The 15,357-nt window shown below is 45.4% G+C and overlaps 1 protein-coding gene across 2 annotated transcripts in view; it reads right to left on the bottom strand.

Moving 5' to 3' along the window:
• The window catches only part of TUBGCP2 (tubulin gamma complex component 2), a 90,579-nt gene that overhangs the window by 7,780 nt on the left and 67,442 nt on the right, over positions 1-15,357 (bottom strand). For both annotated transcript variants that reach the window (XM_032796461.2, XM_032796462.2), the window contains exons 14-16: positions 12,695-12,815; positions 10,640-10,783; positions 7,837-7,965 (exon numbers count right to left, since the gene is read on the bottom strand). In XM_032796461.2, the coding sequence (XP_032652352.1) occupies positions 7,837-7,965; positions 10,640-10,783; positions 12,695-12,815 (394 nt within the window). The remainder of the gene's footprint in view (positions 1-7,836; positions 7,966-10,639; positions 10,784-12,694; positions 12,816-15,357) is intronic.

Here is a 15,357-nt window from a genome sequence, read left to right as displayed (position 1 = left end):
TCCTAATTATATTTTTACACTTCATTTGCCAGAATTTATGCTCCTTTCTATTTTCCTCACTAGGATATTAGTTAGAGATTGGTTCTGCTTTGAGCAGGAATTGGACTAGATGACCTCCTGAAGTCCATTCCAACCTGATATTCTATGATTCTATGATATAACTTCCATTTTTTAGAGGATGCCTTCTTGCTTGCACTGCTTCTTTTACATAATTGTTTAGCGACAGTGGCACTTTTTTGGTTCTCTTACATTTTTTTAATTTGGTATATACATTTAAGTTGAGCCTCTATTAAGGTGTCTAAAAAGTTTCCATGCAGCTTTCAGGGATTTCATTTTTGGTGCTGTATCTTTTAATTTTTGTTTAACTAATTTCCTCTTTTTTTGTGTGGTCCCCTTTTCTGAAATTAAATGTTACAGTGCTGGGCTGCTGTGGTGTTTTCCCCACCACAGGGATGTCAAATTTAATTATATTATGGTCACTATTACCAAGCGGTCCAGCTATATTCACCTCTTGGGCCAGGTCTTGTACTCCACTTAGGACTAAATCAAGAATTGCCTCTCCTCTTGTGGGTTCCAGGACTAGCTGCTCTAAGAAGCAGTCATTTAAGGTGTCAAGAAACTTTATCTCTCCATCCCATCCTGAGGTGACATGTACCCAGTCAATAGGGGATAGTTGAAATCCCCCAGTTATTATTGAGCTTATTATTTTAATAGCCTCTCTAATCTCCCTGAGCATTTCACAGTCACTATCACCATCCTGGTCAGGTGGTTGGTAATATATCCCTACTATTATATTCTTATTATTAGAGCATGGAATTACTGTCCATAGAGATTCTATGGTACAGTTTGGTTCATTTAAGAGTCTTTCTTCATTTGGTTCTATGCTTTCTTTCACATATAGTGCCACTCCCCCACCAGCACGACCTGTTCTGTCCTTCCAATATATTTTATACCCTAGTATTACTGTGTCCCATTTATTATTCTAATTCTACCAAGTTTCTGTGATGCCTATTATATCAATATCCTCATTTAATATGGAGGCACTCTAGTTCACTCATCTTATTTTTTAGACTTCTAGCATTTGTATATAAGCATTTTAAAAACTTATCACTTTTTAGCTGTCTGCCATTATATGATGTAATTGGATGGGACTTTTTTCATTTGATTGTTTCTCATCAGATCCTAGCTGTATTTTATCATCTTCCATCCTCTCCTCTTTACTCGGACATAGAGAATCTCCATTAATAGATCCTTCCCTAAAGGATGTCTCTGTCCGAACCACAAGCTCCTCTGCACCTGTCAGGTTTCCTCCAGCCCTTAGTTTAAAAACTGCTCTATGATCTTCTTAATTTTAAGTGCCAGCAATCTGGTTCCACTTTGGTTTAGGTGGAGTCCGTCCTTCCTATATAGGCTGTCCCTTTCCCAAAAGTTTCCCCAGTTCCTAATAAAACTAAACCCCTCCTCCCTACACCGTTGTCTCATCCATGCATTGAGGCCCTGCAGTTCTGCCTGTCTAACTGGACCTGCGTGTAGAACTGGAAGCATTTCAGAGAACGCTATCATGGAGGTCCTAGACTTCAATCTCTTACTTAGCAGCCTAAATCTGGCCTCCAGGACCTCTCTCATATCATTCTCTATGTCACTGGTACCTACATAGAGGGGCGGCTCTAGGGATTTTGCCACCCCAAGCACGGCAGGCAGGCTGCCTCCGGTGGTTTGCCTGCGGAGGGTCCGCTGGTCACGCTGCTTCGGCGGACCTCCCACAGGCGTGCCTGCGGGTGGTCCTCTGAAGCCGCGGGACCAGCGGACCCTCTGCAGGCACGCCTGTGGGAAGTCCACCAAAGCTGCGGGACCAGCGGACCCTCCGCAGGCAAGCCACCGGAGGCAGCCTGCCTGCCGCCCTCATGGTGCCAGCAGAGCGCCCCCTACGGCTTGTCGCCCCAAGCACACGTTTGGCCTGCTGGACCTGGAGCCGCCCCTGCCTACATGTTACCACGACCACTGGGCTCCTCCTCAGCACTACACCTAAGTTTATCTCGATGTCTCAAGAGATCCGCAACCTTTGCACCAGGCAGGCAAGTTCTCCCGGTCACCGCAAACCCAGCTATCTGTGTTTCTAATGATCAAATCGCCCAATAGCTGTCTCTTCCTAATAACTGGAGTTCCTTCCCCCAGAGAGGTATCCTTAGTGTGAGAGGATACCACATCATCATCTGGAAGGAGGGTCCCAACTATGGGATCATTTCCCTCTGCTCCAGTTGAATGTTCTCCTTCCCTGAAACTTTCTTCCTCTTCAACAGCACAGAGGCTGTCAGACTGGACCATTCTATTATGTCCCAGAAAGTCTCATCTATGTACCTCTCTGTCTCCCTTAGCTCCTCCAGTTCAGCCACTCTGGTCTCCAAAGCCCTTATGTGGTCTCCTAGGGCCAGGAGCTCCTTGCACCGAATGCACACATACGCCACCTGCCCATAGGGCAAGTAACCATACATGCTGCATTGGGTGCAATAAACTGGATAGTTCCCAGACTGTTGCTGGATTTCTGTGTGCATTATCTTTTTATCTATTATCTATCTGAGCGATCAAATCCAGGTGCAATGGAAGTAAGATCTGAGTCATCACTAAGAGATCAAGTAGAGTGGAGAACCAGTATCGGCATGGCCATGCCAAGTAGAATTGGGGTTAAAGTATAATAAAGCTTTACCGTCCAGGGTAGCAGAAAGGCGTCTGCGATGGAACCCAGATGGCAGCCTTGAAAGGAGAAGAAATGGTGACATTTTCTGTCGTACTTGTTCACATATAGGTCTGTCTGGGAAGTCCCCCACTGCTTGAAAATGCCTCATGATGACTAAAGAAAGACCTCCTCAGGTGATCTGCTAACTTGTTCTACACCACTGGAAGGTAAGAGATGTCAAGGTAGACTGAATGGGCTATACAAAATTCCTACAGATGAACTGCTTCCTGAAAAAGGAGGGATGAGTGAGCTCCTCCCTTCCTGTTGAGGTAAAACATGGCTGCGGTTTTGTCTGTCAGAACAAATAGGTTTCTCCTTCTGATATGAGGCAGGAATGACTGACCGACAAGACTAACTACTCTGAGCTCTCTAATGTTCATATGAAGAGAGATCTTTGTCAATGACCAAAGACTTTGAGTTCTGAGGGGCACCAAGGGAGCTCCCCATCCTAGCACTGATGCATCTGAGACCAGAGTCACTGACAGCCAAGGGTGGATTAAGGCAACATCCACACAAACATTAAGAGGATCAAACCACCAGTTCAGAGAAACAAGAACCTGAGAAGGAACTGTCAATACAATGTCCAGAGAAAGATGGCTTGGCAAGTACACTGAGACCAGCCAAGTCTGGAAGGGTCTAAGATACAGTCTCGCATGTTGTACCACTCATGGGCACGAGACCATGCAGCTCAGGAGCCTTATACAGTTTCGAGCTGTTGTGATGGATGACATTTGAGGTGTGTAACCAGGGATTGGACTGATTGGAATTGTAACTTTGGGGGAGGGGGGAACACCCTGGCCTGAATAGAGTCCAACACACACCAATAAACACTATCTTCTGTACTAGACAAAGGGTAGATTTGGCCTTAAATGCTGATTGGATGAGTCAAACACTGGACACAACCAGAGTCCTGGACCGACCCTTGACTAGTCAGTCATTCAGATAAGGGTAGGCCTGCACTCCTAATCTCCTCAGTAACACTCCCACTATGGCCATACATATTGGGAATACCCGAGGAACTGCAGACAGGCCAAATGGATGCACCCTGAACTGGTAATGTGACTACAAACCTGAGGAACCTTCTGTGCCTTCAATACACTGAGGGATAGAAGGAAGCAGCTCTTAAATCAAGGATGGCATATCAGTCCCTGGGATCCAGAAAAGGAATAATTGATGCCATGGTGACCAAGCAGAACTTCATCTTTTTGAAATAACTGTTAAGTTGATGCAGGTCTAAAATAGATCTGAGACCTCCCTTGGCTGTCGAGATTAGGATATAACAGGAGTAGAAACCCTTCCAGGCTGTGGGAGGACTCTTTTATTACCTCCATCTGTATGCTCAGATTTAAGGCTATACTCATTAACAACTCTTGATGAGCTTTATAGTCATCTGGGGGAGGTGAGATGCCCTCGACTGAGACTGCCTTGTCAGGAGAGAAGGACAAGGAGGCCAGCACTGGTTGTGGATGCTCTTCCTTCCCTTCTTTATCTAGGAGGGTCTATTGAACCTGTTTTTGGAGTCTGGTACTGGGCTCGGTACCACAGTCGGGAAGAGGTGCTGCCCAGTGGGAAGGTGCAGGACATCTTTCCAAAGCCACCAAATAGAAGTGCCTGGAATGTATCCTGGAAACTCGAGGAAAACCCCACAGGCAGGGCCGGTGCAACCATTTAGGCGGACTAGGCGGTTGCCTAGGGCGCCGAGATTTGGGGGCATCAAAAAGCGCCCCCCAATTTTTTTTAAATGGTTGAGCAGCCCTGCTGCTAGGACAGAGAGGGAGTCTGAGCTGCCGGCAGGAGCCGGCAGCCAAGGGTGTCCCCTGGGTCAGGGTGCCCGCAGCGGCAGCCGGCAGCCCAAGCGGTCCCTGGCCCAGGGAAACCCCGGGCTGCCGGCTTGCCGCGGCGGCATTCAGACTCTGGGTTAGGGCACGGCAGCCGGCAGCCCAAGGGGTCCCCTGGCCCAGGAAAACCTGGGTGCGGCTGCCCACGGAGGCGCTCTGACCCTGGGTCAGGGCGCCGCCACGGCAGCCGGCAGCCCAAGGGGTCCCGGCCCAGGAAACCCTGGGCTGCCGGCTGCCGTGGAGGCCTCTGACCCTGAGTCAGGCGCCGCCGCGGCGCCGGCAGCCCACAGTGTCCCCTGGGTCAGGGCGCCGCCGGAGGGGGCAGCAGGCAGCTCCCGTGGATTTGCCACAGTGGTGCCTGCAGGCGGTCCACTGCTCTGCGGCTCGGATGGAGCTGCCGCAGTCGTGCCTGCGGACGGTTGGCTGCTCGCACGGCTCCAGTGGACCGCCTTCAGGCACCACTGCGGCAGCTCCACTGGAGCCGCAGGACCAGCGTGCGGGGCGGCTAAATTGCCGTCCGCCTAGGGCACTCAAAACCCTAGTGCTGGTCCTGCCCACAGGTTCCAAAAGGGCCTCTAGACTGGTGTAGGACCCCAGTGACCTCCTGGCCAACCACTCGATGGTGTTCCTGTGACTGGAACCATGGAAGGCTAGAAATGTCTGGAGGAGTCACAAGAGCAGCTTTGAAACTGGGAAGAGTATGACCCAATCTCTGACTCAGAAGAGGACAACTCTCATTCCAATGGTCATGGGAGTGCAGTTCCTGACTGTGCTGGCAATCAGTGCCAAGGTGGAGAGGTCTGCACCAAGGCCAGTATTGTGGGTTTCCCCTTTGATGATATCAAAGGGCAGGCTGTCACGGGTACGTGAGGCTGGTACCAGTATCATGCGTTGTAATGATCCAGCCAGTTCACCCATGTCCACCAGCACTGAAAGTGACGACTCTTGTCCTGCCAGCGACACCGGTTCTGACAGAAAGAGGTCACTAGCAGCTACAAACACCTCTGACACAGTCAGTACCGAGAGTGTCGGTACGGTGCAGTGCTGCAGATATGGGAGCCTCTTCTGGCTCTGGACTCAAGAGTACCTGCATAGGTGCCAGCTTCTGAGGTACCAAGGCAGAGGAGTGCTTGGATTTTTACTCTGATCCCCATGCCTGGCAGACTTCTGTAGTAAGATGAGGCCCTGAAACAAACTTTTGTGTCAGAGGCCCAGTCTGAGGCCTGAAGCCTGAACCAAAATACTTCTAGGCATTGCTAAACAAAAGCTGGGCTGTGAGCCAGAGGTTGCTCTGGCTTGCTCACAGAAGTTGGCAAGAAGAGGGTTATTAGAAACAGGTGCATTCACAAAGAAGTGCTAATAAGAGGAACTTGTGCCAAGACGGCACCTGGACAGCCCAATACAAGGACATTCCATAGATATAACAAGGAACAGGCAGGTGCATCTTAAAGACAGGACAACATGATGGATAGATCTGTTTGTCTGAAACAATATGATCAAAGGGGGAGACAGCACCCTAATGAGCCAAGGGGCTGTACCTCAATGCGTCAATAGGGATAGGTAATCTGTCCTGTAACTGTATAAAAGTAGGCCCCAGAGTGTGCATCTTTGTCTGGCCTATGGGGCAGTGGAAAGTACCGCATTGACTGAGCCAGTCCATTGCCAGAGGGCACAAATTCGTAGTATGTCTTGTAGAGTCTACGGGAAACTATTACTGTGCTTCGTTTGACAATAAACCTGGCTCAGGTTCCTTCATACCTTACTAGAGTCTGTGGTCTTTGGGGGTTCTCTCGGAGTTTGCTGTGTCAGCTATCTGCGCAGAGCTGACACAGCAGGGAAAATGCATGCAGCCGACTGTTATCATCATCGAACAAGAGCAGAGCACCACACCAGTAGTTATGGCAACAACTTAATTGCTGTGGCTTGCCCCCTTTCGGCAGTCTGCTTTTTATGCCTCTTCCTAGGCACTAGGGTTGGTGCCAGGACTCTGACATGGTAGGATGCCAAAGCACTCTGCACTGATTCTGACTGGCTGGCTCAGATGGAGGTCTCGGTGCCTCCTCCATGAGCAGAAACTTTATCCGGGCTTCCTGATCATTTTTTTGTTTGAGGCTTAAAGTCCTTGCAAATTTGGCAAAGGTCCCAGTATGAGCTTCCCCAAGGCACTTCAAGCAACTTGACTGTGGGTTGCTCAAGGGCATAGACTTACTGTAGGAAACGCAGGGCTTGAAGCACAGTGACCAAGGCATCCCTTGGCACCAGGGATTGATGGAAAAACAGATAAACACAGAAAATCTAACTGACTGACTAAACACTAGTAATTTTACTACTAGTGACTAATTATTTACAATATATAAAGAATAAAATCAACTGTGAGAACTTGCAAATGCAAACGATCACGGTTGGCAAAAAGAAGCTGAGAGGGCACGGGGCTGGCTAAGTGCTTTTTACTGATGCTAGTGGTATACTGAGTCTGTAACCATTCTGTATCTCAGCAAGAATCTGCACTGAACAGCTGCTGTGTGGAACTGGCCCTTACCCAGCAGACCCACTCCATGTGTGTATGGAGAGGCAAATCTGCTGACTTTAGTGACCGAAGTAAGCATTCAGTGCTTTTTATCTGTTGACTGGGCTGGCTCTGTAGGTGTAAGATTGACAGAAAGCTGGATTCTCCTCCTTTCCTCTAGCATCAGAATTGTGTATTAAGTTCCAGTCAGTTACAGCTATGCAAACCCACTGAAGACAACAGAGCTGCATGGCTGTCACTGGAAGCTTCAGAACCTCTATGAATGATAACCATCCCTGAGAAGAAAAAAGCTCAGCCTGACTGTCAGAGCTTTGGCTGAGCTTGTAGTGCTAGCAGTTAGAGAAATATTTTTTTTCTCTTGTAACCTGAGCACATTTGATCTGAATTCACTAAAGGCATGTCTAGGGCATAATAGACAATGAATCTTGAGGGGTCATTTCTCAGAATGAAGCTGCTCTTAGGGAATGTTTTGAATGTATTTATTTACACAAACTTTTAAGTTCACACTTAAAAGGAGCCAGGGTGGTTAGTTTAAAGAACACTTCCTCCTTCCTTGTTACCAAACAGAAACAGCACATGCTGCTGGCTGGATGATTGTGAAGTACGTCTATGGCTTTTTCAGTGCAATAGAAGAAAGGTAGAAAGAAGAGAAACTGGACTTCCAAGGTGCTGTCTGGAAGGAAGAATTAGCCAGTTAAGAACAAGTATATAAATATTCTGAAAAGTGGGTCCCTTACTTTATTAGTTAGCTGCTTCTTCATAACCTCCTCAGCACGTTCCTGCTCTGTTGGTGGGCCCAACATCGTGCCGTGCTCTAATGTAAGCCGGCCCATTTCATTATTCAGCTTCATGCTTTGGGTAAATCTCTGTGGGAAGAGTAGATGATAAAACATTGTAAATGGTAAGCCACATTTCTATAGTTAAAATGAAGCATAAGAACTGGTTTTAATTCAGGCAGGACTTTAGAGCTTCAATAGTTCACAAAAGCTTTCTTCCATACGAGGTACATGTGATCAAATCCTGGTTAAGGCAGCAATGAAGCTGGTGTCTCCCATCAGACCTCCCATTTGCTTCACTGCCCATACATCACTAAAACACAACATCATTTAGCATGAGACACCAGTGCTGGCAGACACAACTGTATTACAGGTCAGGATTGAGGTGCATTAGGGGTGCCCACGACTGAACAGTAAAGGGTGCTGCAGATTAGTACAGTGGTGCTCTGGTAGAGTTTGGGGGAAGAGGACAGAAAGGAAGAGCCTGGGATGCTAAGAGTTAGAGCAGAGATGCAATGACAGAGATATACAGGGAACTTGCACAATGCACACCTGAATATTCCTGATTACCAAATCCTGTTCTAACCATTGGGTTAGAAGGATGGGTTCAATGAGGAATGGGACTAGAAGAAGACTGGGAACAAACAGTTGTGGGAACTACTGAAGCTGTAGGTGAATGCTTTGAGCAGCCACTGAACGCTGCTGGGCTTAACAGCCAGTCTGCTGACTCTTCCAACCAATCAGGCATCAATGACAAATCTGAGAAACTGTCCCAGACTGAGATGTCAATAGAGAAGACTGTGGAACAAACTGATTAATCAAACAGTAATAAGTCACAAGGACCAGATGGAATTCACCCAAGAGTTCTAAAAGGATTCAAATATGAAATGGCAAAAATACTAATGGGTATGTAACTCATCATTTAAGTCAGGTTCTGTACCAGATAACTGGAGGATAGCTAATGTAACACCAATGTTTAAAAAAGGCTCTAGCGGCAATCCTGGCAACTATAGGCTGGTAAGCCTAACTGCAGTACAAGGCAAACTGGTTGAAACTATAGAAACGAATAAAATGATCAGGCACACAGATGAACTCGACATGCTGGGGAAGAGTCAACACAGCCTTTGTAAAGGGAAATCATGCCTCACCAATCTATTAGAATTCTATGAGGATGCCAACTAATGTGGACAAGGATGATCCAGTGGATATAGTGTACTTGGAGTTTCAGAAAACCTTTGACAAGGTCCCTCAGCAAAGGATCTTAAGCAAAATAACCAGTCATGGGATAAGAAGGAAGAACTTCTCATTGATCAGTAACTAATTAAAAGACAGGAGACAAAAGATGGGAATAAATGGTCAGTTTTCAGAAAGGAAAGAGGTAAATGATCTGTACTGGGACCAGTGCTGTTCAACATATTCATAAAATGATCTGGAAAAAAGGGTAAACAGTGAGGTGGCAAAGTTTGCAGATGATACTAAATTAGTCAAGATAATTAAGTCCAAAGCAAACTGTGAAGAGTTATAAAGGGGTCTCACAAAACTGGGTAACTGGGCAACAAAATAGCAGATGAAATTCAGTGTTGAAAATGTAAAGTAATGCACACTGAGAAATATAATCTTATCTATATATACTAAACAATGGGGTCTAAATCAGCTGTTACCACTCCAGAGAGAGATCCTGGAGTCATTGTGGTTAGTCGATGTGCACCAGCAGTCAAAAAAGCCAACAGAATGTTATGAACCATTAGAAAGGGATAGGAACAAAACAGTAAATAGCACAATGCCACCATATAAATCCATGGTATGACCATGCCTTGAATACTGCATGCAGTTCTGGCTGTCCCATCTCAAAAAAGATCTATTAGAACTGGAAAAGGTACAGAGAAAGGCAACAAAAATAGATTGGTGGTATTGAACAGCTTCCATATTAGGAGAGGTTAAAAAGACTATTCAGCTCAGAAGAGAAAACTGAAGGCGCTATTACAGAGGTCAATAAAATCATGAATGATGTGAAGAAAATGAATAAGGAAGTGTTATTTACCCCTTCACAGAACACATGAACAAGAGGGTCATCCAATGAAATTAACAGGCATCAGGTTTCAAACAAACAAAAGGAAGTACTTGTTCACACAATATACAGTCCACCAGTGGAACTCCTAGCCATGGAACAATCTGAAGGTCAAAAATAGAAGTGGGTTCAAAAAATAATTAGGTAAGTTCATGGAGGATAGGTCCATAGATGGCTAGTAGCCAAGATAGTCAGGGATGTAACCTCATGCTCTGGATGTCCCTAAGTATCTGACTGCCAGAAGATGGGACTAGATGACATGAGATGGTTCACTCAGTAATTGCCCTGTCCTGTTCATTTCCTCTGAAGCATTTGCTAGTGGCCACTTGCGGAAGACAGGATAGTGGACTAAATGGACCATTGATCTGACTCAGTATGGCCATTTTTATATTCTTAACAAGCACTACGAATCAATTCTCACCAGTACTAAACTCTATCAATATTCTTGGAAGAAGAACATAAACTCAAACTTTCCCTAGGATGTTTCAGTCATCATCTTCCTGCCAAAGCAGCTGTCAGAATAGTAAAAAGAAAGCTGAAGAGGCTGCTAACAGGAACAGGAGAGGCCAGTGAAAGAAGCAAAGCATTTCAGAGGGAGGAGAGATGGGCAAATCAATAGAGATGGCACTGTGAGAAGAGGGAAGTGGCATTTTGAGCAGCTGCAAACTCTGTGGTGAGTGCTGGGAGGCCCCATACCTGCATACAGTTTGTGAACATGACACAAACAGACATTAGCTTGGAAAAGATCTTCAGCAGCTCAGGATTTGTTAGCATGCAGTCCTTTAGACAGTTATCCAGAAAGCTCGTATGGTGGCTCAGGACATCATCAATATTGGAAGCCTGTTACAGGAAAACACAACAATAAACAACACATCAACCAGTTCTTTACACTAGCCTGCTACCAGAGATTTAAAATATCATTAGCGATGTGAAATAAATTAATGGAAAAAGAAAAAGTAAAATTATTATGAGATACTGAGAAGATGATAGAGCTTAAAATGTAAGGCTAAACTCAAACAGGAAATACATTATGGGAAAAAAATGAGATTGAGATACTGTTTCTATAGGTTTTACATGTTTTTAGTCATCTCAACTGATATGGCTTCAAGTTTTAACAAGTTTACATTCAGATAAAACTCTACACTGACTCAAGATGTGCAGAGATTAGGAACACAAATTGAGTCATGAGAAGGCTATTATAGCAAATACATCCAAGACATCTGCTTATACTTCTCAGAGCCAATAAAGGTCAAAAGCACAACCTTTCCCAGAACTAGAATGGAATAGGGATAAACCCCATTCCCCGATGAGTCAGAGATGTTGGTTCTTATGCCAAGGGGTTCCTTTTCCATTTCAGAGCTCTTTCTTAAGATAGTCTGCTTGATGAAAACGAGGAGAGATTGGCACAATGCAGAACATAAGCCTGAAAAGGGCTGCCGTTTCCCGTAATTTCTAAATCTCAGTGATCCTAATTCATGGAATATCAGGTAGGGAAAAACTGGCCCAAACAGTCCCAAAGTGTGATTAAGAGCTAGTTCTGTGCTCCAAACATGTAGTGCAATATATGTCTTATTGAGATCAATGGAAGTTTTTCCCAGATGCTTGGGGAGGTCTAAACCCTTGCTGAAAATTCCCTTACAAGACTGTATCATGCCTTTAATAGCAAATTAGTGATTAGGATGATTCTGTTTCATAACTGATTGTCATAACAAACAAAAGCAATGTATATGTCACCCAACTTTCCTGACCAAAAATTTAGTCCTCTGGACCCTCAGGGAGATTGGAGTGAACATACAAAAGAATTCAGAGTGATCATTAGTCATAGTCACAGTCAGAGAGTCAGCCAAAACTCTGCATCAGTGATTCCTGGGTATGTCTAAAACCTTTGCATCCCAGTGCTCTGGGACCATTCTCCCCTCATGCAAAGGAGTTGCAATCTTTCTTCTGTTCCTGTTATTTTCTTCTCTCTTAGTAGATGGATCCAGCCACTGCTGGCACCATGTCACATGGCGGTGTAAGCAGGAGTTGGAGCACAGAGAAAAGGATGGTTCTAAGAGAGGAAAAGCCTTTATTAATAATAAAGCTGGAAAGTGAAGAAGAAGAGTCAGCACTACTGTGGTGTGGTGAGACTAACAATTTTAGCCCTGTATGTGTCTGCCTGCATAGGAACAACCTCTGGAGGAATAAATTTTGGAAAGAAAAAGTGACTTTTGTGGGTCTCCCACATCCAAATGTGTGTGTTGCAAACTCTTCTGCAGAAGTTAACTATCCTCTTAGCAGGTGCTGGTGCACAAACGCATACAAAAATCAAATTAGCATTGTAAACTCTAATCACTGGAACAGCCATATGCCAAGGGATAACATTGGTAGGGAGAGTCACTCCAATCTAGACTTCTAAGAAGGCAATAAAATAATGGGGAGTAAGATAAGTGTCCTTCTGGAAAACTCTTGTCTGGATCCAGTATCTTCCCTTAGCTGCCCCTCCTTAAGTCTCTTTCCTTTCTAGGCAGAAGCACTGTCAAGCTTCTGATGTAATCACCACAGGAATAGCACTTATAGAATTCCCAACAATGTCTTCTGGCACAGTAAGTGTGGGGAACACAGTAACTGTTTTCCAGAGAACAGTACATTTAAATATTTACTTTAAGTAACTGAAATCTGATTTTTTCTTAAACAAAAAGGGATAAGAGTAACAGTTCAGTGATGTGGGACTCTTGTCCAACAGACCACAGGTCAAACCACTAAACTCACCGATTTCAAGTTTTTCTCAAGGATATGCCATGTAGGTTCCATCACTTCAAACATCATATAATACTGGATATTCTGTACAAAATTCAGCATCCGCTGTCGTAGTGTGAAAGCACCAGCAAACCTGAAAGAGGCAACAAGCAGCAAAACTCAGAGATGGCAACCGTCACTGGGAATTCACTTTAGACAGGCAGGTGAAGCACAACTGAAGACAACCACCCAGAAGACAGGAAATAAAACGTTTACACACCTTGTAACTTGTTCTTCAAGGTGTGTTGCTCACATCCATTCCAATTACGTGCTGCATGCCGCATGCACAGTTCGCCAGAAGATTTTCCCCTTAGCAGCATCCATTGGATTGGCTCTGGAACCCCCTGGAGTCGCGCCTTCATGGCACCACATATAGGGCCCTGCCAACTCGCCACCTCTCCAGTTCCTTCTTGCCAGATACTCCGACAGAGGGGAAGGCAGGTGGATTTGGAACGTATATGAGCAACACATCTCTAAGAACAACAGTTATGAGAAGGTGAGTAACCATTTTTTCTTCTTCGAGTGCTTGCTCATATCGATTACAATTAGGTGACTCCCAAGCCTTCCCTAGGAGGTGGGGTCAGAGTTTATGGAATTGCTGATTAAATCACAGCCCGGTCGAACACTGCATCATCCCTGGCGTGCTGGCTGATTGCGTAATGTCAAGTGAAGGTGTGGACTGAAGACCACGTAGCCACTCTACATATCTCCTGGATCGGTACCAGGGCCAAGAAGGCCGAAGATGCCTGAGCTCTGGTGGAATGTGCAGAAAAAGTGGGGGCAGAGACCTTTGCAAGATCATAGCAAACCCGGATACTGGATGTGATCCATGATGATATCCTTTGTGTGGACACTGGGAGGCCTTTCATCCTGTCAGCTACTGCAACTAATAGCTGGTTTGACTTGTGGAACGGCTTAGTTTGTTCAACATAAAAGGCCAATGCATGCCGCACATCCAAGGAATGGAGGCTCTGCTCACGGCTACTGGCACGGGGTTTTGGGAAAAAGACCAGAAGGAATATGTCTTGATTGGCATGGAAATTTGAGATTATCTTCAGGAGGAACACCAGGTGAGGTCACAGTTGCACCTTATCTTTCTAAGAAATGGTAAACAGGGGGTGGGATGTGAGAGCCTTGAGCCTGACCACCTTTCTGGTTGATGTTATTGCAACAAAAAGACCACCTTGTAGGAAAGGCAGAGAAGTGAACAGGTTGCTAGGGGCTCGAACGGGGGTCCCATCAGCCTCAAGAGTACCTAGTTAAGGTCCCATGTGGGAGGTGGGCCGCTGAATATGAGGATATAATCTGTCCAACCCCTTGAGGAACTGCTGCACCATTTCATTAGTGGGTGAAAAGCTGAGATGGCAGCCAGGTGAACCTTTATCAAGGAGTGAGACAAGTCCTGCTGTTTCAGCTTTAGGAGATACTCCAAGATAAAGGTGACCAATGATTGTGTTGGAGGGATATGACTCTGCAAGCACCAAATTGCAAATCTCTTCCACTTGGCTAGGTAAGTCGCTCTAGTTGAAGGTTTTCTGCTACCCAGAAGAACCTTTCTAATGGAGTCTGAGCATGTGAACTGTAGCAGGTTCAACCACGCAGCTTCCAAGAAAGGGGATAAAGGATATCATATTGCCTCTATATAAATCCATGGTATGCCTACATCTTGAATACTGCGTGCAGATGTCGTTACCTCATCTCCAAAAAGAGATACTGGAATTGGAAAAGGGTTCAGTAAAGGGCAATAAAAATGATTAGGCCTATGGAACGGCTTCTGTATGAGGAGAGATTAATATGACTAGGACTTTTCGGCTTGGAAAAGAGATGACTAAGGGGGATATGATAGAGGTCTACAAAATCATGACTGGTGTGGAGAAAGTAAATAAGGCAGTGTTTTTTACTCCTTCTCATAATACAAGAGCCAAGGGTCACCAAATTAAATTAGTAGACAGCAGGTTTAAAACAAACAAAAGGAAGTATTTCTTCACACAACGCACAGTCAACCTGTGGAACTCTTTGCCAGAGGATGTTGTGAAGGCCAAGACTATAATAGGGTTCAAAAAAGAACTAGATAAATTCATGGAGTATAGGTCCATCAATGGTAATTAGCCAGGATGGGCAGTGATGGCATCCCTAGCCTCTGTTTGCCAAAAGCTGGGAATGGGTGACAGGGAATGGACCACTTGATGATTACCTGTTCTATTCATTCTCTCTGGGGCACCTGGCATTGGCCACTGTCAGAAGACAGGATACTGGGCTAAATGGAACTCTGGTCTGACCCAGTATGGCTGTTCTTATGTTAATTCAAAAACTCTTCAGAGGTGTATGCTTCAATATAATTGTTAAAGAAGCCTTTACAAAATTATGAATAAGACAGGGCTGGGAGTACAGCATGATTACCTAGACAGCCTACATTTCCCAGCCTGCCTTGCTCGTCTGCTTCCAGGAGAGAGAGACTGGCTAGGATCATCAGGGGCTACCATGATTTTCCTCACACTGAGGATGAAGGGAGATTCTAGTCCACCCCGTTCATGGAACTCCAACCATGGAACCAACTGCATGTGCTCCTTCATGAATTTCAGAGTGCCTCCCTGAGACCATTTCTTTTCCCTGAGAGAGATCACTAACCATTACAC

The sequence above is a fragment of the Chelonoidis abingdonii genome, chromosome 15 (assembly GCF_003597395.2).
Source record: "Chelonoidis abingdonii isolate Lonesome George chromosome 15, CheloAbing_2.0, whole genome shotgun sequence".
NCBI lineage: Eukaryota > Metazoa > Chordata > Testudines > Testudinidae > Chelonoidis > Chelonoidis abingdonii.
The sequence above is the reverse complement of the archived record's forward strand: the minus strand, read 5'-3'. Positions and strand labels throughout refer to the sequence as shown.